Source organism: Dipodomys merriami, unplaced genomic scaffold, assembly GCF_024711535.1.
Source record: "Dipodomys merriami isolate MVZ:Mamm:240054 unplaced genomic scaffold, mDipMer1.0.p SCAF_142, whole genome shotgun sequence".
Lineage (NCBI taxonomy): Eukaryota > Metazoa > Chordata > Mammalia > Rodentia > Heteromyidae > Dipodomys > Dipodomys merriami.
Window position 1 is genome coordinate 2,060,936 of NW_027202738.1, and position 25,015 is coordinate 2,085,950.

The 25,015-nt window shown below is 45.2% G+C and overlaps 1 protein-coding gene across 1 annotated transcript in view; it reads left to right on the forward strand.

Moving 5' to 3' along the window:
• The window catches only part of LOC138826384 (BRCA1-associated protein), a 30,852-nt gene that overhangs the window by 542 nt on the left and 5,295 nt on the right, over positions 1-25,015 (forward strand). Inside the window, exons 2-10 of the mRNA XM_070021482.1 lie at positions 2,920-3,081; positions 4,337-4,532; positions 5,885-6,074; positions 11,106-11,219; positions 12,701-12,849; positions 18,191-18,266; positions 18,876-19,014; positions 20,350-20,459; positions 22,568-22,657. Coding sequence (XP_069877583.1) covers positions 2,920-3,081; positions 4,337-4,532; positions 5,885-6,074; positions 11,106-11,219; positions 12,701-12,849; positions 18,191-18,266; positions 18,876-19,014; positions 20,350-20,459; positions 22,568-22,657 — 1,226 coding nt within the window. The remainder of the gene's footprint in view (positions 1-2,919; positions 3,082-4,336; positions 4,533-5,884; positions 6,075-11,105; positions 11,220-12,700; positions 12,850-18,190; positions 18,267-18,875; positions 19,015-20,349; positions 20,460-22,567; positions 22,658-25,015) is intronic.

The following is a 25,015-nucleotide window of genomic DNA, read 5'->3' on the forward strand; positions in this document are numbered from 1 at the left end:
GGCGCACGTCGGGGCGTCCCAGAACAATAATCGTAATAGCAGTCGCGGGCATCACGCGCTGCCTCTACCCCGCGCCGACCTCCGTGGGGCAGTAGCTTTTTTCTTTCTTTTGTGTGTGTGTGTGTGTGCCAGTGTGCCAGTCTGGGGTTTGAACTCAGGGCCTAGGCGCCGTCCTTGAGCTTTTCCACTCAAGGCTGGCGTTCTACCATTTGAGCCACAGCTCTATTTCCGGCCTTCTGGGTGGTTAATTGACGATGAGTCTTTGTAATCCTAGTTACTCAGGAGGCTGAGGTCCAGGGATCGCGAGTCCATGCCTGCTCTGGTAGTTAAGCTCCTGGGACTCTTGTCGCTGAAATTTGTCTGCCCAGCAAGGCTGGCTTGGAACCGCTGTCTTCCGACCCTGCCTCCTGAGTAGCTAAGATTACAAGGCATGAGCAACTGCTCTCCACCCCCGACAGTGCATTATCTTTAAAGATCGCTGCAGCATCTTGGGTGGGAGATGGATAGGGGAGTGTCTTGTATACTTCGGGAAACCCAGGCCTAGGCAAGAAGCTATTTGCCCCAGAGAGCTGGTAGGTTTGGTGAAACTGGGATTCTGACTCAGCTGGCTTGGGTCTGAGCAACACCAGCCAGGCAACTTCTCAGCAAGGAAAAGGGCTCATTTTCTTTTCCTTGGTCCCTCTGAAATTACCAAGGAATAACTAATTCAAGAGATATTTATGGGATGCACCACACCTGCTGGAGCTTTCCTTGTGTATAGAATTTGACATGGTCTCTGCTTTGCTGGACCAGCAGTTCAATGGGGAGGCAGGTGAATTAAGTACAGAGTAAGGGTAAGGTTGCACTGTGCTGAAGTGTTGTGAAAGAAAGGAGACAGCGTCGAGGAAACTTAACGAGATCAGAGTGGCTGGGGTGGGAATGGGTGCTGTTATGGACACTTCTTTAAGTATGTGCACTTTGGAGCTGCAAATTAAGGCTAAACATGATTTTCTTTTTGTTTTTTTCCTTTTTTGTGTGTGTCAGTCGTGAGGCTTGAACTCTGGGCTTGAGCGCTGTCCCTGTGCTCTTAAGCTCAAGATGAGCACTCTACCACTTGAGCTATAGCACCACTTCCGGTTTTCTAATGGTTTATTGGAGATAAGAATCTCACGGACTTTGCTGCCCCAGCTGGCTTTGAACCATGATCCTCAGATCTCAGCCTCCTGAGTAGCTAGGATGACAGGCGTGAGCCACTGGCGCCCAGCTAAACATGATTTTCTTATGTGTTTGGCACCATGTTGCCTAGGCTGGTCACCACTGAGTATGAGTTCAGTGAGGTTTATGAGCATCTTTCAAGGGTTCCAAGGTTCCCCTCAGTTTTGAAAGTAAACTAAATTGACATCTACATGGGTCAGTTATAGAATCATTCAACAAATTCTAGTGGTATCTGGAAGACACAAGCTGGTCTGTATTCTGACAGCTGTTATGATATGAAGGGTATTTTAGTCACGTCTGGATTCCTTTTTTTGTTTTATGTGTTCCATTAATTTTAAACAAAGCATAGATTCTCATAGTTTGATTCATAGAGTGAAGATAACCCAGGATTTTTGTTGTTTGTGGTGGTGGTGTTCATGGCCATTGAACAGGGCATTCACTTCTGGTTTTTGAGTGGTTTATTGGAGGTGGGGGGGGGGGCTGAGAATGTGCTTAGTGGTACAGTGTTTGCCTAGCATGCATGAAGCCCTGGGTTCTATTAGTATCAGTATATTCTATTAGTATATCAGTATCACATACACAGAAAAAAAGCCAGAAATGGCGTTGTGGCTCAAGTGGTAGAGTGCTAGCCTTGAGCAAAAGAAACTCAGATACAGGGCTGGGAAGGTGGCTCAGTGGTAGAGCGCTTGCCTTGCATGCTCGAGGCCCTGGGTTCGATTCCTCAGCACCACATAAGCAAAAAGAAAAAAGCCGGAAGTGGCGCTGTGGCTCATAGTGGTAGAGCGCTAGCCTTGAGCTGAAGAGCTGAGGGACAGCGCCCAGGCCCAGAGTTCAGGCCCCACGACCGGACCCAAAAAAAAAAAAAAAAAAAAAAAAAAGAAACTCAGATACAGAGCCTAGTCCCTGAGTCAAGCCTCAGTACTAACACCCCCCCCACCCCCCGCCTGCCAAAAAAAATAGAGTCTCATGAGAACTTGCCTGGCCTGGCTGGCTTTGAACTGTGATCAGATCTCAGACTAGCTTTACAGGTGTGAGCCACCAGTATCCAGGATGTTTAGGACTATGACTTGTAAAGGGTTTCTATTAACGAACAAACTACCTTAAGCTTAGATTTCACACCAGGGTCTCAGTTTCTCAGGTATTACCCATATGTTAGTTTACTCATAATCACTGTAGAAACTTTTTTTTTTTTTTTTTTTTTGTCAGTCATGGGACTTGAACTCTGGGCCTGGGCACTGTGCCTCAGCTCTTCAGCTCAAGACTAGCGCTCTACCACTTGAACCACAGCACCACTTCCAGTTCTCTGGTGGTGGTTTGGAGATAAGAATCTCACGGACTTTCCTGCCCAGGCTGGCTTTGAACTGTGATCCTCAGATCTCAGCCCTCCGAGTATCTGGGATTATAGGCGTGAGCCACTAGCTACTGGCCACTGTAGAAAACTGTTAGATTCTTTTGGTCATATTGGAGTTTGAACTCAGGAATTTCATTTTTCAGGCAAGCTTCAGCCTGATTAATGTGAAAGCATATGATTTAACAGCCTGCATTTCTCAGTTTATTGTACTGACTGTTGATTGTTTGTTGAGGGTACTGTGAAAGTCCCAGAGGTGTATCATTTATGAGGGTAAAGGGACCATCAGAGAGAAAAAGGAAACGCATCTACAGGTAAATTGAAAATGGAGAGGAACTTGTTTTATTATCGGTATTAATGATTCATGTGTTCTTTAGCTGGGGAAATGTCTGATGAAGAGATCAAAAAGAAGACATTGGCTTCAGCTGTAGCTTGTTTAGAAGGGAAGTCACCCGGGGAGAAAGCAGCTATCATTCATCAGCACCTTGGCCGTCGGGAAATGACAGATGTGATCATTGAAACCATGAAGGCAAACCCAGGTATGCCGTGGAAAACCCTGGATCCTTTGTTGTAATGTGACTTTATTTTGTTGTTGTTGTTTTTTCGTTTTTCATTTTTTGTTTTTTTGTTGGTTGTGGGGTTTGAACTCTGGGTCTGGGCACTGTCCCTCCACTCTTCAGCTCAAGGCTAGTGCTCTACCACTTGAGCCATAGCACTACTTCCGGTTTTCTGGTGGTTTATTGGAGATAAGAGTTTCACAGACTTTCCTGCCTAGGCTGGCTTTGAACTGCAGTCCCCAGATCTCAGCCTCCTGAGCAGCTAGGATTACAGGCGCGAGCCACCGGAGCCCGGCTTGTGAAATGTTTTATACATACTTGGTAAGGCCAAGATGTTGACCTCTATTATACTTTTACCTTTCTCTGCCTGTGTTCTTTTTTTTTTTTTTTTTTTTGGGTCCGGTCGTGGGGCCTGAACTCTGGGCCTGGGCGCTGTCCCTCAGCTCTTCAGCTCAAGGCTAGCACTCTACCACTTGAGCCACAGCACCACTTCCGGCTTTTTTCTTTTTGCTTATGTGGTGCTGAGGAATCGAACCCAGGGCCTCAGGCATGCAAGGCAAGCACTCTACCACTGAGCTACCTTCCCAGCCCCTCTGCCTGTGTTCTTTATGTTAGGTTATTAAACCTAAAGCCAGGCATGGTGACTCAAGCCTGTAGACCAAGACTCTTATCTCCAATTAATCACAGAAAAATCCAGAAGTGGCACAGTAGCTTAAGTGGTAGAATGCTAGTCTTGGGAAAAATGAGCCCAGGGACAGCACCCAGGCCCAGAGTTCAAGCCCAAGCCCAGGAAAAAGAAAAATTGATTAGTCGTACCACACTGGATTTGCTGCTTTAGCTGGTGGGAGAGAACTTCTTTCCACTTAAGTCCAGCAGATCATGAAATGCATCTTCTGCCAGCTCATTCCAGCTGAGGTGGAGGGAATGTGCTGCCTCTTGAGCAGGTGTGTGGGCAGAGCTTGTAGGTCTGGACTTTAATAGCCCTGTCCCACTTAGGAAATGAGATGGAAGATGCCTGCCTGTATTGTAGCACTGCTGGATGTAAGAGCTGACCTGGATATGGGATATGGGATAAAGAGAACTTTAAAGTTGGGATACCACCAACATGGCTGTTCTTTGAATATTGTTTTTGATGTGGCATGTTACAGTTTTCCCATACTTTGTTCTGACTTGAACTCGTAACCTAATTAAAGTCCTTCAGCATGTTTCTAATCTGTTGATTTTTGATTTGTGAAAGATGAGCTAAAAGATACAATGGAAGAAAAGTCTTCAGACGTATCCCCAACTGCACAGAGAAGCCGAGATCAAAGTAAAGAATGCTTAAATACAGCTCCTGATTCCCCATCCAAACAGCTTCCAGACCAGATTTCATTCTTCAGTGGAAATCCTTCCGTTGAAATAGTTCATGGTATTATGCACCTATACAAGACGAAGTAAGAAAAACTTTTTCTCCTTCTGGGTTGGTCTGTGTTGTTTGTGTTTTGCATTTGGGCAGAGAAACTCTCTTGGTCTTGTTGGTTGGGGGTGGGGTGGGGGGTGGGCAGGGAGCCAGGGACGGGGACAAGGACGGGTAGTTGGAGTTTCAGAGAGACAGTTCTTTCATAGATTGTGTATTACGGAATTCTTAGATGTTTTACATTTCCTTGACCTTGTGAATGTGTCAAACCTTTCCCTTATAGAAGAAACATGTAGATGTACTTAAGATAATGCCTAGGAAATGTTCTCTAAGCAGGTAGGCATGGCATTGATTAGTGAATTGAAGGGAAGAGTGATAAAGCAAGGAAAGGAAATGCTCCACAGCATCATTGTGGTCTCAGGTTCCACCAAATCTTCACTAAAGTAAGGGAGGTCAGTTAACTAGTTGTATTTTGATTGTTTATTTTTATCCTTTTCTGGACACCCAAGGAAAGGAAGCATTTGGCTAGGTATTCTGCAAGCTAGGATATCAGCTCCTTGGATAATTGGTAGCTGATGTTCAAAGGCTATCCTTGTCCTTGTCTGTTTGCCAGGTCCCTCCTGGGAAAACAGTGACTATTCAAGCAACCATTTTGGCTCATAGCTCTCAAGTGAGTTTGCAGTATTTCAAAAGCTAGTTGCCTCGTGGAGGTGTGGCTAATCTGTTCTAACCCAGTAACAGTTGCTGTTACCTTTAGTCATATCCTCAAGGTTTAGAATTGTCTTGCAGATTTAGATTTAGAGTCTCTTTGCTTCTAGACCTTTTAAGAGATGTCACTAGCTAGAGTTGTATTTCTAACTTACCCAACAAGAGATTATGATTCAAAAATTAAGAGAAGGGCTAGGAAGGTGGATCAGTGGTAGAGCGCTTGCTTCGCATGCACAAGGCCCTGAGTTTTATTCCTCAGCACCACATAAACAGAAAAAGCCAGAAGTGGCGCTGTGGCCCAAGTGGTAGAGCACTAGCCTTGAGCTGAAGAGCTGAGGGACAGTGCCAGGCCCAGAGTTCAAGCCTCATGACCGACAAAAAAGAGGAAAAAAATTGTGAATTTGCTCATGCAAATTCATTACCCCAATGAGCCTTTAACTAAAGACAGAAAATTCTTGTGGGGATATATAATATGGAATATTTCAAAGCTTGCCTTAAAATCTACTGCAGGTATATGTAAGGGATTTTACATTCACTCATCTAGTTTAAGCTGTTCAAGTTGATTTGTGCGATATGACAAGTTTTTTTTTCCTGTTATTGGGCATAAGAGTTGTCTGATTAGTGTTATCTGAACTAACCACGCCTCATCTATTGAAGACAGTCTAATTATTGTCTCATTAGTAAGATGACCTCCTTAAAAGAAGATGTGAGGCGCAGTGCCATGCTGTGTATTCTCACAGTCCCTGCTACAATGACCAGTCATGACCTTATGAAGTTTGTCGCCCCATTTAATGAAGTAATTGAACAAATGAAAATCATCAGAGACTCTACTCCAAATCAATATATGGTGCTGATAAAGTTTAGTGCACAGGTAAAAGTTAAGATCTTAAAAATCTCTTTGCCACAGAAACTGTTTATAAACTGTGTGATATTAGCTATGTGTGATTGACATTTTGCACCTAAGGCTCTTGACATACATATCTTCTAAGGGACTGTTGCTGTAACTGTATCTCCCAATTTGTGGAAGTACAGTTATAGGTCGTACCCATGACTTTCCATGCAGCCGAGTAGGTATGGGTCCAGGGGCTAGTTTTCTCATCCAATGGTCTCTAGTGCAGTGAGGCAGTAGTTTCCAGACTTGGAGTTGATACCATCACATTATTTGCCATCACTCCTTCTTTCACAAGGTGCTCTTTGACACATTTAGAAAAATAAAATCCTTTTTGGGCAGGCACTGGTGGCTCCTGTCTGCAGTCTTAGCTATTCAAGAAGGCTAAGCTCTGAAGTTCACAGTTCCAGACCAGTCCTTGAGGGCAGACAAATCTGAGTTAACCAGCAGAAAGCTAGAAGTCAAGTGTGGCTCAAGTGGTAGAACACCAGCCTTGAGCAAAAAAGCACCCAGGCCTTGAGCTGAGTTCAAGCCCCAGTACTGGCACAAAAATATCCTTTAAAAAAAAATTGTGATAGTAGAAGGAATTTTCTTTTTAACATTTCTTGGAGGGCTGGGAAGATGGCTCAGTGGTAGAGCGCTTGCCTTGCATGCATGAGGCCCTGGGTTCGATTCCTCAGCACCACATAAGCAAAAAGAAAAAAGCCGGAAGTGGCGCTGTTGCTCAAGTGGTAGAGCGCTATCCTTGAGCTGAAGAGCTGAGGGACAGCGCCCAGACCCAGAGTCACAAACAGACCAAAAAAAAAAAGATACATTTCTTGGAGTGTTAGGGATGCTTGACAGGTCAGATTGGAAACCAGTAGAATTAACAGCCAGAACCACTGGTAAATAGATGATGTTTTAGGTTTAGTTGTGTTGTTGTTATTTTTAAGTAATTGTTACTAAGGTGTTATACCAGAGGGGTTACGATTGGATGTCAGGTAATGAATACATACATTTCTTTTTGTGGACAATGACACCCCTTCCTTTGCTTTCCCCTAGTTTCCCCCACCCATCCCTGCCTATAAGTTATAGGTCATTTTCCACATAGTACATACTGAATAGTATGATTGTATTTACTCACCCTTCCTTCCTCGCTTTCTATATTCCCCCTAAAAAAAAAAATCAAAAACACCATCACCACAACCAACAACAGTAACAACAACAACAACAAAAAAAACATGTTGCACTGGTGGCTCAGGCCTATAATCCTAGCTACACACAGGAGGCTGAGATCTGAGGATTGCCATTCAAAGCCAGCCTGGATACAAATGTCCATGAGTCTTATCTCTAATTAACTGCCAGAAACACTGGAAATTGCGCTATGACTGAAAGTGGTCGTGTACTAACCTTGAGCAAAGAAGCTCAGGGACAGCACCCAGCTCCTGAGTTCAAGCCTCATGACCAATAAGGAAAAAGAACAATAACAAATACAACATGTTTCCATGTTAATAAATGTATTTTAAATGTTCAGAGAAGTTACGCTTTTGCTTCTCTCCCCTAAGGATATCCTCCTTAAGTCTGTTTGTGTGTGAATGCCTAGAGTCCTTGTTTTAGTTTTTGAAAGTGTCTATGTGTTGTTGTAGACACTTTTTGATACTGTTCACTCCATTTCATTTCCTACATTAGACTCCTCAGTCCTCCAGTGGGGTTTTACTTAACCCATTCCTATGAGCATGTATGCTTATCACATATAAGAATAAGATAGTGGGATCAGGAGAAAATGAGGAAAGAGGTGACACTTTTCAAAAACAAATATATTCATTACCTGAATTAAACAACTTGCCAGTCACTAAGTGGTTGTATCTGTAGGGACATTGCTATTACCTTTCTAGCCAGCCACAGAACCCTCTGGGTGAAATGCAGTGGTGACTCAAAGCCTGATTGCTCTCTTCTTCACTGATAGCTCCTGAGTTGATAGTATTGGCGCCATCAGTGGACACATGGAGGAAATGAAAAGAAATTAGAATCAGATTGTATTTGTACCCGTTTTTTTCTATGCCCCAGATGTGCTCCTTTTTTGTACCCTTTTTTTTTTTTTTTTTGGTCAGTCATGGGGCTTGAACTTTGGGCCTGAGCACTGTCCCTCAGCTTTTCAGCTTAAGGCTAGTGCTCTACCACTTGAGCCACAGCGCTACTTCCTTTTTTATTCTTTTTTTTTTTGGTACCCTTTTTTGAGAAGCTAAATATGTCTTTGACCCTGACATTAAAGGAGTCTAGATCATAACTAATTTGTCTTTTTCTGAGTTCAGGCACAAGGAGAAAACAACTGTTCAGTTTCTTTAAGTTTTAGCTACATGTAATATAAACATTAAAAGTTACTGATTTGTCCTGTACAGTTGGTTTCAAGCTTTTATTCTATTTTGACATGAGATGAAGCAGGAACTATATGTGCTTTGTTCTCTTTCTAGAGTTGAGCATAGCGCCTAGCACATAGTAGGTGCTAAGAAAATATGCTGCAAGTGAAGCTGCATTCTGATGCTGAGATTTTAAATTGGAAACCTCAGTTGTTTGTAGATGTTGTCTTTTTTTAAGTACATTTGTGCTGAGTATGATGGTGCATGCCTATAATCCTAGAACTGGACTTAGAGGCAAGCCTCTAACTACATAGCAAGACCATGTCTTAAAACATAAATACAGGGGCTGGGAAGGTGGCTCAGTGGTAGAGTGCTTGCCTTGCATGCATGAGGCCCTGGGTTCGATTCCTCAGCACTACATAAGCAGAAAAAGCCAGAAGTGGCATTCGGCTCAAGTGGTAGAGCGCTAGCCTTGAGCTGAAGAGCTCAAGCTCAGGAACAGTGTTCAAGCTCCATGACCAACAATATATATATAGAGAGAGAGAGAGAGAAAGAAAGACAGCAAGACAGCGACAGTGCATGTGCCCCCGGCACCAGTGACTCACACATGTATCCTAGATACTTAGGAGGCTGAGAATCACAGTTCAGAGTCAGCCCAGGCAGAAAAGTCCATGAGACTTTAATGACCAGAAAATGGGAAGTGGCACTATGGCTCAAGTGGTAGAGCACTAGCCTTGAGCCGAAGAGCTGAAGGACAGTGCCCAGGCCCAGAGTTCAAGCCCCATGACTAACCAAAAATAAAGACCAGGTGCCAGTGGCTCACATCTGTAATCCTAGCTACTCAGGAGGCTGTTACCTGAGGATTGTGGTTCAGAACAAGCCTAAGCAGAAAAGTCCATGAGACTCTTTTATTTTTTGCTGGTACTGGAGCTTGAACTCAGGGCCTGGGCACTGTCCTTGAGCCTCTCTGTGCTCAAGGCTAGCACTCTACTACCTGAACCACAGTGCCACTTCTGGCTTTTTCTGTGTACGTGGTATTGAAGAATTGAACCCAGAGCTTCATGCATGCTAGGCAAGCACTCTACCACTAAGCCACATTCCCAGCCCCTCCATGAGCTTCTTACCTCCAGTTAACCACCAAAAAGCTCTAAAATTGTGACTCAAGTGGCAGAGTACTAGTGTTGAGCAAAGAAGTTCAAAGATAGCACACAGGCCCCAAGTTCAAGCTCCAGGACACACACACAAACACATACAACACTACCTTTATTTACTGCAGATCAACAACTGTTCCAAGAAAATGGTTTTTCAGGTGTTGAGTAGGTTTGGTCTCTTCCCTTTCTCTTCTCGTGATGATGCTTGGTCACTTGGTAAACATCTCCAGAGCTCTGCTCCAGAGGGGTTTGCCTTTCCTTGCATTATAGCCAGCGCCTGCTGGTGCTGCAGGCCTGAAGTGCTGATCTGAGCCTGACTTGCGGGTTGGTTTCCTTGGCATGTCAATCCAGTAGCATCTCAGTGAAAAGCCGTTGCTCTGTAGGTTGCTTCTTCTTCTTATTTTAAAAAATGTGTATTCCAGCAACCTGCTGTACATAGCCCTGTAGTATAACCAGTGCATGGATTATTTCCTTCAGGCATGTGAAAACCTCTCCACCCCTCACCTGCAGAACTGCTCATCCTTCCTCAGAGGTTTAACATAGCTCACTTGGTCACGTTAAGAGCATATAAATAACTAAATCCATGTGGAATTACCTCACTGGATACTCAAGAAGCTTACAGTGGCTGAGACTCAGAACCCTGTGAGAGTGGCCAATCAGGACTCCCTGCCTGGCTCAGCCTGGAATGTCTTGGTAGAGGACGGCAGTACAGTGGTCTCTTTGAAAATCCTCAGTCACCCCAAGCAGCTTGTTCCCATTGATAGGGCTTGTCCATGTGAGAGTGATGCAGACAAGCTGTGGCTTTGCTGCAGAAGCTAACTGAGTTTAAAACTGAAACCATCTGTCTGTAGCTTTCTAAGTCCTTGCTTATAAATGGGCATGTGTCTTTGCAGGTGTACCTGCAGTGCTTCGTGTCTTAAAGGTTGGTTGTCTGGTTGTCTTAGATCTCTTGATCTTCACTGTGAGTTTTGCTTCTGCTACTAGACTGTCCTGAGGGGATCCTCACCCAGTTCCCCTATGTTACTACTCCCACTTGGTTTAGTGAAGAGGAGTTGGTTTTTCATCCCATACCAGTCCTTTGGTTTCTTTTTTTTTTTTTTTTTTTTTAACACAGATGCTGACATTTTTATAAAATAAATTCTCTCCATACAAATCATTTGTGATTTGAGTCCAGGCTTTGCAGAAGTATTTTCTCATCTGTAAGTGCTGACTGGATGGGAAAAAGGATCAAGATAAATGTATATGGCTGGTAGACTAGTATGTGTTAGCTGCCTACGTGTGGCACTCCTGTACCTTCTGGCAGTTCGTGGCTCAGGAAACAGTCAGGACATAGAATATGGACCTTCAGAGTTCAGTCAGTTTACCAGCTTGCTGCAGGACATATTACTTCTAGTGATTGTTTTTTCTTCTAAGTATAGATTTCTTAAATGGATGAGAAGAATAGCAGAGGTCATGCATCTTAAATATGAAGCATATTTTCGGTATATCTGTCTTAATTTTTTCCTTTTTCCCATTTGTATATACAGGCTGATGCAGACAGTTTTTATATGGCATGTAATGGCCGCCAGTTTAACTCCATAGAAGATGACGTTTGCCAGCTGGTCTATGTGGAAAGAGCCGAAGTACTGAAATCTGAAGACGTAAGTACAAGGATGCCTGTGATGGGTTGTAAATGTAGACTATGGGTACAACATTGGATGCTGAGATAGCATGAAAAGGTCCAGAAAGGAATACCATAGATATAGAAAGTAGGTGTATAGTTGTTACCAGGGAGCTGGAAGAAAGCAAGAAGGGACAGTAATTTGCTAACAAGTAGAAGTTTTCTTTTTCCTTTTTTCCCAGTTCCAGGGCTTAAACTCAGGTCCTGGACACTGTCCTGAGCTTTTGTGCTAAAGGCTAACTCGCTACCACTTAAGCCAAGGCTCTACTTCTGGCTTTTTTGATGAATAAGAGTCTTACAGGGCTGGGAAGGTGGCTCAGTGGTAGAGTGCTTGCCTTGCATGCATGAGGCCCTGGGTTCGATTCCTCAGCACCACATATGCAGAAAAAGCCGCAAGTGGCGTTTTGGCTCAAGTGGTAGAGCGCTAGCCTTGAACTGAAGAGCTGAGGGACAGCACCCAGGCCCAGAGTTCAGCCCCACAACTGGCAAAAAAAAAAAAAACAAAAAACAAGAGTCTTACAGACTTTTCTCCCGGGTTGACTCCAAACTGTGATCCTCAGATCTCAGCCTCCTGAGTAGCTAGGATTATAGGTGTGAGCTACCTGTTCTCGCCTACCTTTTTTTTTTTTTTATTAGCTCACATTAGTTATACGTAGGGGGATATTGTTACATTTCCACATGCTTATAGTATGTTCCAATCAATCCTACTCTATTACTGTGTCACCCCACACCAAATTTGGTTTTGCTCACCATTGTTCCTCTCAGTTGCTGTGTGGCACACCCAGCAAGGATTCGATAAGTATGTGCTAAATGCACAAAGAAATAACATCAGCAGGCTGGGAAGGTGGCTTAGTGGTAGAGTACTTGCCTTGCATGCATGGAGCCCTGGGTTTAATTCCTCAGCACCACATAAGCAGAAAAAGCTGGAAGTGGCGCTGTGGCTCAAGTGGTAGAGCGCTAGCCTTGAGCTGAAGAGTTGAGGGACAGCGCCCAGGCCCAGAGTTCAGGCCCCATGACTGGCCAAAAAAAAAGAAGAAAGAAAGAAAAAAAAAGAAATGACGTCAGCATTGTCAGTCCTGGGAAACTAAACAGACTGTGTTGAGATATTATTTACTGTGGATAGCCATCCCCACTCCTTGCACTTCTCCTTTCATTCCTTTGGCCTCTGTCATCGTCATAGACATTGCAGGTCAGAGCTAGGGTCGGCCCCACTCTAGGTTGGTAAGTTAAGTCTGCTATGGCCGAAGCGCCTTCCTAGGGTGAAGAAGCTGCCGTGCACAGCCGGCACATCCCCTGTGTTCCCAGGGCCCAGTATAGCGAGTGGGTGGAAATGACACTCCGCATTGCCCATTCAGTCTGTCTGCCCAGAGTAGACAGTGTGAGAATGCCTTGTTGGGAGTCACAAGAGAGATGGCTGAGGGGCGAGGGGGAGTGGGGTTTATATAAGATGTCTCCCTGCAGGGCGCCAGCCTCCCTGTGATGGACCTGACCGAGCTCCCCAAATGCACGGTGTGTCTGGAGCGCATGGATGAGTCTGTGAACGGCATCCTCACCACGCTCTGTAACCACAGCTTTCACAGCCAGTGCCTGCAGCGCTGGGACGACACCACGTGAGTGCAGCGCTGTCCCCACATAGCCAGCCTCGTGCCCTTTTGAACAAGTGAACCACCTCACATGTTCCACTCCACAAACCTGGCCCCAGAAGAGCAGAGGCTCCTCTTCTCTCCTGTCCTCCCTTCACAAGCAGGTCTGCGTTCTTACACTAGTGGAGGTGCTGACTGGATCCTTATGGACTTCTCAAGGCAGCATCACACTTGTTATTTCCTCCCAAGAGCAATGCCTGGGCTTTGATGCCTTGGGTGGAGTGGCCAGGGACACTAGCAGTCAACAGGTATGAGGCACACAGCTACATGTTCTTCGTATAGCGTACAAGTGGCCTTTATTGTAGAAGTCAGTGCTGCAGAGAACTGCATTGGCACCTGTACTTTGTATTCTTCCTACTTCAAGTTAGATTATACCTTCAAAACATGCACTGTGAGACATAGTTCAAAAGGTGTATTAGTAGCCGGGCACCGGTGGCTCACACCTGTAATCCTAGCTACTCAGGAGGAAGCTGAGATGTGAGGATCACAGTTCAAAGCCAGCCCAGGCAGGAAACTTCATGAGACTCTTATCTCCAATAAACCACCAGAAAAACTGGAAGTGGCCACTGTGGCTCAAGTGGTAGAGTGCTTGCCTTGAGCTGAAGAGCTGAGGGACAGTGCCCAGGCCCAGAGTTCAGGCCCCACAACCGGTGGGGCTGGGAAGGTGGCTCAGTGGTAGAGCGCTTGCCTTGCATGCCTGAGGCTCTGGGTTCAATTCCTCAGCACCACATAAGAAAAAAAGCCAGGAGTGGCGCTGTGGCTCAAGTGGTAGAGCCCTAGCCTTGAGCTGAAGAGCTGAGGGACAGTGCCCAGGCCCAGAGTTCAGGCCCCACAACCGGACCCAAAAAAAAAAAAAAAAAGGTGTATAAGTGCTGGCCCTTGCGGCTTCCATGTACAGAGAGAAAAATAGATAGATGCCCAATTAAATGTGACATCACACCCCTCATAGTGTGCAGCCTTATAATCTAAGACATGGTACCTAAACTGCCAGTGCCACAGAGAAGTGGTATTGAAGGATGGTGGGAGTTGGATGAGGAGCAAGGGAAGGCCATTGCAGGAGGGCATGCATGGGAAGGAAAAGGATTCTATTCTCAAGTCCAAAAGTGAGGAGGAGTGGAAGTCCACAGAAACCACAAGACAGAGAAGACAGAATTGGAGTATTTTTGGCAAGGGAGGCAGGAGCGATTTCATAAACTGCTAACTATATTCTAATCAACCCATGAGATGGGCTATAATAAACTATTGTATGCTACAAATAAGTTTGTTTCGCCTTTTACATTCTCACCACCAGATTTAAATTCCAGAAAGATCATTCTGGCACAGATCTAATCTGAATTCAATTTCAAAATTAGTTTTGTTTTCTTATCTAGCCTCCCCAGGCACCACACACACAGAAGGAATGACACAGAGCTGGTTTCCACCTCTGACGCACAGAGCTGCTCACCACTGACCAGCTGCCATTCCTGTTAACCCTTCCAGCTTGTCTTCGGTTTCTCCTGCCCACTAGTTTGGGTATTGAGAATGGAACCCAGGGCCTCACACATGCTAAGCAGTTATTCTATTCCACCACTGAGCCACACCCCCGGCCCTTCTGTCTTCGTTTTGATGCTGAAGAGACAATCTGGATCCTCCAGCTTTGTCTCAGGAGAACGAAGTGAGAACTTAGTGTTCCTGCATGCTTCCTTTTCTCATCTTCTTGACTCAGCTGGGAAACAAGCCAATACTAGTTATACCTTGAGTTTTTTGTTTTCTGTTTTTTGTTTTTTCTGTGTGTCAATTCAGTCAGCCTTTTTTCTTTTGGTCTGAGTCAGAAAGACTTTGTGTCATGTTGGTCTGTTGGCCAAAAAATATTCATGACCAGCCTTCAGTACTACTTTGTCTTAACTAAGAAAAGGATTATAAACCCAGCACCAGTGATTCATGCCTGTAATGCCAGTCCCAAGAGACTGAGATCTGAGGATTGCAGTTCAAAGCCTGCCCAGGCAGGAAAATCCATGAGACTTATGTCCAATTAACCACCCAAAAACCAAGGTGGCTCAAAGGGTAGAATTTTGGCCTTGAGTGAAAAAGCTAAGAGTTAATGCCCAGGTTCTGTGTTCAAGCCCAATACTGGCACCAAAAGATTTCATTATCAAAACTTAAAAACTCCAAGCTATGGTTTCTTGTAGGCAATGTTCATGGCTAGGCAAGATGTTGTGAACATTTCTGGAAGTTTCATTGTCGTCTTTGTTTTTTAATTGTTTATTTTGTTTATCAGTACTGGGGCTTGAACTCAGGGCCTGGGCACTGTCCCTCAGCTCTTTTTGCTTAAGACTAGTGCTCTGCCATATTCAACCACAGCTCCACTCCCAGTTTTCTGGTGGTTGATTGGAGATAAGAGTCTTAGGAGGAGAGGGGAGGATTGGCTGGGGGTGGGGCAGGGGGAGGATGGGAAGGGAGAACAAAGGAGAAGGCTACAATGCTTGATAAGAAATGTACTCATTATTTTGCCCATGTAATTGTAACCCCTCTGTTCAGTATTTCACAATTAAAAAAAAAAAGAGTCTTAGGGCTGGATGCTGGTGGCTCACACCTGTAATTCTAGCTACTCGTGAGTCAGAGATCTGAGGATTATGGTTCGAAGACAGCTGGGCAAGAAAGTCTGAGATTTTTTTTTTTTTTTTTTTTTTTTTTGGGTCCGGTCGTGGGGCCTGAACTCTGGGCCTGGGCGCTGTCCCTCAGCTCTTCAGCTCAAGGCTAGTGCTCTACCACTTGAGCCACAGCGCCTCTTCCGGCTTTTTTTTTTCATTTTGCTTATGTGGTGCTGAGGAATCGAACCCAGGGCCTCATGCATGCAAGGCAAGCACTCTGCCACTGAGCCACCTTCCCAGCCCCCCGTAAGACTCTTATCTCCAATAAACCATCAGAAAAACCAGAAGTGGTGCTGTGGCTCAGTGGTAGAGTGCTTGCCTTGAGCTGAAAACCTGAGGGACAGCGCCCAGGCCCAGAGTTCAAACCCTAGGACTGGCATAAAAAAGAGTCTTACAGGGCTGGGAATGTGGCTTAGTGGTAGAGTGCTTGTCTATCATGTATGAAGCCTTAGGTTCGATTTCTCTGTCACATAAACATAAAAAGCCAGAAGTGGTGCTGTGGCTCAAATGGTAGAGTGCTATCCTTTAGCAAAAGAAGGTCAGGGACAGTACCCACGCCCTGAGTTCAAGCCCTAGGACAGGCCAAAAAAAAGTCTCACGGACTTTACTGCCTGGGCTGGCTTTAAACCGCGATTCTCAGATCTCAGCATCCTGAGTAACTAGGATTACAGGCACAAGCCACCAGTGCCCAACTCATATCCATCTTTTTTTATTTTTTGGGGCTTGAACTCTGGGCTTAGGTGCTGTCCCTGCGCTCCTCAGCTCACTGGGAGTGCTCTACCACTTGAGCCACAGCGCCACTTCCGGTTTTATTGTGGTTTATTGGAGATAAGAGTCTCACCACTTTGTTGCCTGGGCTGGCTTTGAACTCTGTGATCCTCAGATCTCAGCCTCCTGAGTAGCTAGGATTACAGGTGTGAGCCACTGTTGCCTGGCTTCATATCCATCTTTTAAGAGAGAAAAAAAAGGTAACTTTACAGATTTTAGATCTCAGGAAAAATAGAGAAAGGACAGGATACGTATTTAATCTTTTAAATGTTTTGGAAATGAGGACATAGGAGTCCTAGTGCTAGCTTGTAAACATTCAGTTGTTTGTTCATCTAATGTCAGAATAGTAGGAAATGATGTGCAACAAATTAATTTTTTTATTTTTTTCTGCCTTATCAGAATTTTGTGTTATTTCATTTGTTTGAAGTAGCTCACAAATACATGTGATAACATGCCCTTAGCTATGATAAACATTAAGATAGGGCTGGGAAGGTGGCCCAGTGGTAGAGCGCTTGCCTTGCATGCATGAGGCCCTGGGTTCCATTCCTCAGCACCACATAAGCAGAAAAGGCCGGAAGTGGAGCTGTGGCTCCAGTGGTAGAGCACTAGTCTTGAGCTGAAGAGCTGAGGGACAGCGCCCAGGCCCAGAGTTCAGGCCCACGACTGACCAAAAAAACAAAAACCAAAACATTAAGATAATAAAATAGGAAAAAAAAATAAGAATAGTACATAAAAAAAGAGGCTTACCCATTTGTTAGGAAGTGGAAAGACTTGGAAAAAATTATATTAAGTAAAGTAAGCCAGGCCCAAAGAAACATAGGTCCCATGGTTTCCCTTTTTTGCAAAAACTACTATATGTGTAGGACAAATAAAATAGGTCACAAGCTATGTACATATGACCATATAAGATGATGTTAAGGAAAATGAACCCCAAGATAGGGACACAAATATTTTTTTTTCTTTCTTGCTATTGTGTTTCTAACATTTATAACGTACTATGTGATTTTTTTGTTTCTTTGTGTGTTCCTCCCCCACAGCATAACCTCTGTTTTCACTGCATTTGATGTTGGTACCCTGCATCTTGTTTTTTGTTTGTTTATTTGTTTTTGGTCCGGTCGTGGTGCCTGAACTCTGGGCCTGGGCGCTGTCCTTCAGCTCTTCAGCTCAAGGCTAGCACTCTACCACTTGAGCTACAGCACCACTTCCGGGTTTTTTCTTTTTGCTTATGTGGTGCTGAGGAATCGAACCCAGGGCCTCAGGCATGCAAGGCAAGCACTCTACCACTGAGCCACCTTCCCAGCCCTACCCTGCATCTTGTATATACACTTCTCTAATACGGGGAGGGGAAGGGAAAAAATAAAATGCTTAAATGGGAATACAGGTTGACCCATTGTAACAATGAGATGTACAAGACACTATGTTGAAAACAAACTTTATGGGCTGGGAAGGTAGCTCGGTGGTAGAGCGCTTGCCTTGCATGCATGAGGCCTTGAGTTCGATTCCTCAGCACCACATAAGCAAAAAGAAAAAAGCTGGAAGTGGCTCTGTGACTCAAGTGGTAGAGCGCTAGCCTTGAGCTGAGGAACTGAGGGACAGCGCCCAGGCCCAGTGTTCAGGCCCCAGGACTGGACTCCAAAAAAAAAAAGAAAAAGAAAAAGAAAGAAAACGAACTGTACAGTAGGAGGAAGGGGGGAAGGTTTAGTTGTGGAGGTGGGAGGGAAGGGATGGGAGGGGAAAAACAAAGGAGGATGCAACAATGCTTGATAGGATATGTACTCATCACCTTGCTCATGTAACCAACCCCTCTGTACAGTATTTTGATAGTAAAAATCTTATAAAAAAAATAAAATAAAGGAGGCTTAATGCCCTGTTTTGACTTTTGTACCATTATCTTTTGTTGTCCTGGTTAGGTGTCCTGTGTGCCGGTACTGTCAAACACCAGAACCTGTAGAAGAAAATAAGTGTTTTGAATGTGGTGTCCAGGAAGTAAGTAATGGGTGGCAGAGCGAATATGAACAGCTGAGGGTATTTTTATTGGTTAATGTAGCTAAGATCTCTTTTGACACTGGTTTAGTTATTTATTTTTTGGTCTAGAGTAAGGCAAGGTACTGTATATGCATACATAAATATATTACTCCACATAAACTCTGCCTTTATTTTCTTTTGTCCTTTTAAAAGACTTGGGTGGGCTGGGAAAGTGGCTCAGTGGTAGAATGCTTGCATTGCATGCATGAGACCCTGGATTCAATTCCTCAGCACCACATAAGCAGAAAAGGCCAGAAGTGGTGCTGTGGCTCAAGTGGTATAGCGCTAGCCTTAAGCTGAAGAACTTAGGGACAGCGCCCAGACCCAGAGTTCAGGCACCACGACTGACAAAAGAAAAAAGACGGGCTTTTAAAATCAGTGATGTGTTTTTGGGTTTTTTGTTTTTGTTTTTTTCTGTTTACTCAGAGCTCCTTAGAGACCAGACAGATTTCAGAGTTAAACATACGTTTTCAAAACTCCTATAGAAACAACTCTGAGTTTCATTCCTAAGCCAAATGAGCAAGATCATATACTTCTATGTAACTAATTCAGATCTTACATCCATGACAGAATCTTTGGATTTGCTTAATTTGTGGGCACATAGGATGTGGGCGATATGTGAGTCGACATGCATACAAGCACTTTGAGGAGACACAACACACATATGCCATGCAGCTCACCAACCACCGGGTATGGGACTATGCTGGCGGTAAGTGTTCTGTGGGAACTTTCCCTCTCAGTCTGACCTGTACCTCCCCAACAGACCTTGCAAACTACAGTTCTCATGTTTCCCCTGGGGGTTCTACTTTCTAGGCATGGTCTGAATCACCTTTTAAGATGCTTTATACTTCTTTTCTTGCCTCTGCTCCTGAAAATTCATATGATTAGGGTTTGGAGGCATAGTTCAGCTCAGGTGGTAGAGTGTCAGTGAGCAAAAACATCAGATCAAGGGCTAGGAAGTTAGCTTAGCTGTAGAGTGTTTGCCTAGCATGAAGCCCTGGGTTCGATTCCTCACTACCACATACTCAGAAAAAGCCAGAAGTGGAGCTGTGATTCAAGTGGTAGAGTGCTAGCCTTGAGCAAAAGAAGGTCAGGGACAGTGCCCAGGCCCTGAGTTCAAGCCCCAAGACTGGCAAGAAACAAAACATCAGATCGAGTTGGAATCCTGGGGCTCGGAAGGTGGCTCAGTGGTAGAGAGCTTGTCTTGCATGCATGAGGCTCTGGGTTGCATTTCTTAGTACGACATAAGCAGAAAAAGCCAGAAGTGGTGCTGTAGTTCAAGTGATAGAGCGCTCACCTTGAGTTCAAGAGCTGAGGGACAGTGTCCAGGCCCAGAGCTCAGGCCCCACGACCAACCGAAAAAAAAAAAATTGTTGGAATCCTGGTCTCCAAGAACAACAACAACAAAAAACTTCATATGAAGCCGGGCGCCGGTGGCTTACGCCTGTAATCCTAGCTACTCAGGAGGCTGAGATCTGAGGATCACGGTTCAAAGCCAGCCTGGGCAACAAAGTCCATGAGACTCTTATCTCCAATAAACCACTAGAAAACCGGAAGTGGTGCTGTGGCTAAAGCAGTAGAGCGCTCGCCTTGAGCTGAAGAGTGCAGGGACAGCACCCAAGCCCAGAGTTCAAGCCCCACAACTGACCAAAAACAGAACAAAAAAAATTTCATATGATTACCCCACTTTTAAAGAACTATTACAAGGGGCTGGGAAAGTGGCTCAGTGGTAGAGCGCTTGCCTTGCATGCGTGAGGCTCTGGGTTCGATTCCTCAGCACCACATAAGCAAAAAGAAAAAAGCCAGAAGTGGTGCTGTGGCTCAAGTGGTAGAGTGCGGTAGAGTGCTAGCCTTGAGCTGAAGAGCTGAGGGACAGCGCCCAGGCCCAGAGTTCAGGCCCCACGACCGGACCCAAAAAACAAAAAAAAAAAGAACTATTTATTTAATTTAGATCTGTAAAAAGAGTTTCTCAGATTTCAGTGTTCATGGAGCCCTTTTTTTCCTTTGAAGAAGTCCAGTTTGGTTGACTTGTTCTTCTCCTTAGATAATTACGTCCACCGGCTTGTTGCAAGTAAAACAGATGGAAAGATAGTGCAGTATGAGTGTGAGGGCGACACCTGCCAGGAAGAGAAAATTGATGCCTTGCAGCTAGAGGTAAGATGACTCACAGCACTCCCTAAGTGCCTGTTGCTGCGCTTCTTACCTTCCAGACCAAAAGGTGGCTCCACTTCTGCTTTTCCATTGACCCTACATGTCTGACATTGTTGGGAAAGATTAAAATATTTTTATTCCCTTTTTCGTCTTTGAAGGTATGTCTTATGTTCTCTGTGCCTTCTGTTTGATGTGAAGTTCCTAGGTGTCTCCAGTTCAAATTCCGAAGCTCCCATAAAGCGGAAAGTAGAATGTGCTATTGGCAGCACCCTAGCAGCTGTGCAGGGCGGGTACACTCAGGGAACAGGAGGAGGACCTGGAAGTGTCTCTACTTCACCAGAAGCATTTTCATTCGCATTGCTCTGGCATTTTCTAGATTTCTTTTGTGTGTGTGTGTGTGCGTGTGTGTGTGTGCGTGTGCATGTGTGCGTGTGCCCGCATGCCAATCCTGGGGCTGCAACTCAAGAACTCAGAGCCTGGGCATTGTTCCTAGCACTCTACTTCTTGAGACACATTTGAGTCACACACTTTGAGACACAGCTCCACTTCTGGTTTTCTGGTGGTTCATTGGAGATGAGTCTCATAAACTTTCCTGCTCAGGCTGCCTGAGATCCTCAGATCTCAGCCTCCTGAATAGCTAAGATTAGTTGTGAGCCACCAGTGCTCCAGCTGTCCCTGAGCATCAAGACTAGAACTCTATACTTCTTGAGCCACAGATCTGCTTCTGACATTTTTGTAGTGTATTGGAGATAAGAGTCTCCCAGAGTTCTCTGAGCTGTGGCTCAAGTGCTAGAGTGCTAACATTGAACAAAAATGATCAGAGACAGTGCCCAGAAACCCCAGGACTGGGGTTGAGACAACCTTGAATGCAGCATATAGTCTAGTGGAGTCTCCTGATTGTGCTTTCTCTGTAGCCTATACACGCAACATGTTCAGGTTCCTTCTACCTTCTGGATGGCCTTTCCAAAATGGAGATATGATTTTACTGCTGCTTGGCCTTGGGTTCCCCTTGGACCACAGTCTCAGTGTACAGCCCACAGCCCTCCACAGGTCCCATCCCTGCCTAAATGCCCAGGCTATCAGTTACTTCTCCAGCACTGGAGACCCTAAATGTTCACAGCTCTGACTTGGTCCAAGTTCTCTGCAGTCAGATTGCTTTTCTCTCCTGTCAAAAGCCCTCTCAGCTCTCACCGGACCCTATTCTAGGTGCCACCTGTCCCCTCACCAGACAAATGTAGCAAGCATTTGTCAACATCCAGTGTGGGTCAGGCCTGAGAGACACAAGGTATAGCTAGTATCTGCACTTGAAGAAAGTTCCAGTGCCATCAGAGCCAAACCAACTCAGCCCATGACTGAGCCCCACCCAGGGTCAGTGCTAATAACCTGAAGCATGGAGCAGCGGGAGCCAAATGGGCACTGGCCAGTTATATGTATGCTTAAAATGACGTGGTTTTTCTCGAAATCAGCTGGGCCAGAATAAATTTGTTTTGTTTTGTTTCATTTTTGCCAGTCCTGGGGCTTGAACTGAGGGCCTGGCCCTGTCCCTGAGCCTCTCTGTGCTGAGCCACAGCGCCACGGCCAGCTTTTCGTTTATGTGGTACTGAGGAATCAAACCCAGGGCTTCATGCATGTTAGACAAGCACTCTACTACTAAGCTACATTCCCAGCCCAAAAGCTGTTTTTGTTTTTTTGTTTGTCATTTGTGGGGCTTGAACTCAGGGCCTGGGCACTGTCCCAGAGGTCTTTTGCTCAAGGCTAGTACTCTACCACTTTGAGCTACAGCCCCACTTTCTAGAATAAGTTTTTATACGATGAACAGTTCTTCCAACTAGATTGTCAACTCTCTGTCCCGGGCTGTGCCTGTTGATTGTCACAGTCACCAAGGGTAATATGCTGAGACACCCAGCCTGGTGGCCATGGTCCCAGCAGAGTAGGTAGATTGCCTGTGCTGTTAGACCAGTGTGAGCAATGTAGCAAGACACTGTCTTTAAGAAAATTCTGCTGTCACTTTTATTCTTCAGTAGATCATGAAAGGTCAGGTTTTAATTGGATTTCAGAGAGCGACAACATTGGCTGACATTTTGATGTTTATTCTCTGTGTTTCTTTCTAGTATTCGTATTTATTAACAAGCCAGCTGGAATCTCAGCGAATCTACTGGGAAAACAAGATCGTTCGCATAGAGAAGGACACGGCCGAGGAAGTAAGTCTGGTTTGATGACTACTGAGGCGCTGCATGGCCTGCCAGCCTGGTGACGGGTGGGGGAGCACAGGGAGAAAGGAATCTTTAGAATCTTTCCTTTATAGTCTTATCATTAGTAGAGAACTATTTGCCTCTAAAAAGAATTTAAAGGATTTAGTGTTTTGGGTGTCTTGGGACCTTAAGTGGTTCTGTTAGTTTCTGGCCTCAGTCAGATTTTCTAGTGCCTTGTGCTTTTCTGTTAAAAACATCCAAGTATGTAGATGAGGGTTTGTAATTTGAGTCGGCCAGTTGCTTTGCGGACTTGAGAACAGCTGCGTTGGGATGTAGAAGTGGGCTAGTGAGGCAGTCAGATAGTGCTGAGCCCTTCTGAGCTGAAGGCAATAAAATCAGACAGAGGCCGGGCGCTGGTGGCTCACACCTGTAATCCTAGCTACTCAGGCTAAGATCTGAGGATCACTGTTCAAAGCCAGCCTGGACAGGGAAACCCGTGAGACTCTTATCTCCAATAACTACCAGAAAACCGGAAGTGGCGCTGTGGCTCAAGTAGTAGAGTGCTCGCCTTGAGCTAAAGAGCTGAGGGATAGCACCCAAGCCCTGAGTTCAAACCCCACAACCGACAAAAAAAAAAATCAGACAGAGATGTTGGCGCTTCACTGGTCTCAGGTGAATCGCTGGCCTGGGATAGTGGTTTTCACCAAAAACATCTTGTAAGGTGATATGCTTACTTATGACATGTAAAAAAGAAGAGTGGTTTTATGATTTTGGTGGAAACTCACATGGAGATCCCAGAGCTCTTCCTGCGTGATTTCCTCATCACCAGCAGATTCAAGGACCCTTGAAGGTTCTAGGAAAGTGCATTGAAAACCAGTGAGGTTCGTATAGTTAGATTCCAGAGGGTCAGTCGGTGGACCTGCAGCTAGTGTCTAGTTCAGAGACTCTCTTAGCTTTTTGTTGGTGGTGGTGGTGGTTGTGGGGCTTGAAAACCCTGGGCTTGGGCGCTATCCCTGTGCTCTTCAGCTCAAGGCAAGCACTCTACCTCTTGAGCCACAGCGCCACTTCCGGTTTTCTAGTGGTTTATTGGAGATCAGAGTCTCACAGACTTTTCTGACCCAGCTGGCTTTGAACCTGATCCTCAGATCTCAGCCTCCTGAGTAGCTAAGATTACAGGCGTGAACTGCTGGCGCCTGGCTCTCTTAGTGTTAAGTGAAGGCTTTAAATTTAATCAAATGATGACTTTAGTGACTTGGTGAGGTCCCACCATTAATTACCTGGGCCCTATCCGTGAGAGAAGGAGGCTTACAAATAAATGAGTAAAATAATGCTTAACACCAGTAACAAAATGTTGTTTGGTTAGAACTTAGGGAAGAGCCATCCAAGCAGGGGATGTGTCCTTGCAGAGGCACGTTGAGGACACTTGACTCTGCTCTGAAGCCAGCTTCGCTGGAGCGCACACCGGAGGAACAGGACAGGCTGGGCTCAGCTGAGCTCCTTGGACTCGGGAGACAGAGCAGCTTTTGATAATAGTTTTACTTTGGGTATTGCTGTGACCACCTAAAGTGCCTCACACAGCCCCCTGAGGGTTCAGCCCAGGATTTTCTCCACCTGTTAAGCTTCTTTAGGATTAATTCCATTCCCTAAGACATGCCAACAAAAGTAAGTCAGGAATAGGGAATGGAAGCACTGTGGAAATCACTCATGGTTGCTTGTAGGAGGGACAAGTGGAGACCAGGGCAGCATCACAAGGAAGCTCACAGCACTTGAAAGGATGCTTTTGTTTTCTAGTAACAAATGTTATTTGTCCCCTAAGTTCATGGCTGCCTTTTGTCCTGAACCTTTTTTGTGTTGTTACTGACCATGGGGCTTGAACTTTCGGCCTGGGCACTATCCTGAGCTCTTTAGCTCAAGGCAAGCGCTCTACCACTTGAGCCACAGTGCCACTTCGGTTTTCTGGTGATTTGTTGGAAGTAAGAGTCTCACAGACTTTCCTGCCCAGGCTGGCTTTGAACCTTGATCTTCAGATCTCAACTTCCTGAGGAGCTAGAATTACAGGCGTGAGCTGCCAGCACCCATCTGTACTTTTGACCAGTGTCTATCCACAAGTTTCTCCAGCAGTGGATTCTGCAGGGGGACAATGACCTGGACCCTGGCTTTTATTAGCAGATTCCTGTTCATGGAGATTGACCAGGGTTCAAATTCTTGTGGACTTTACTTACAAACCAAACTGGAATTTGAGCAATTTTATGGTCCTTCCTTCTTTCCATCCCTTCCTTTATATTGGGGTTTGAAATCAAAGCTTTGTGCTAACTAGGCTGTCACCAAGAAGTCTCCCATGTTCTTCCAACTTAATGAAGTTGACTA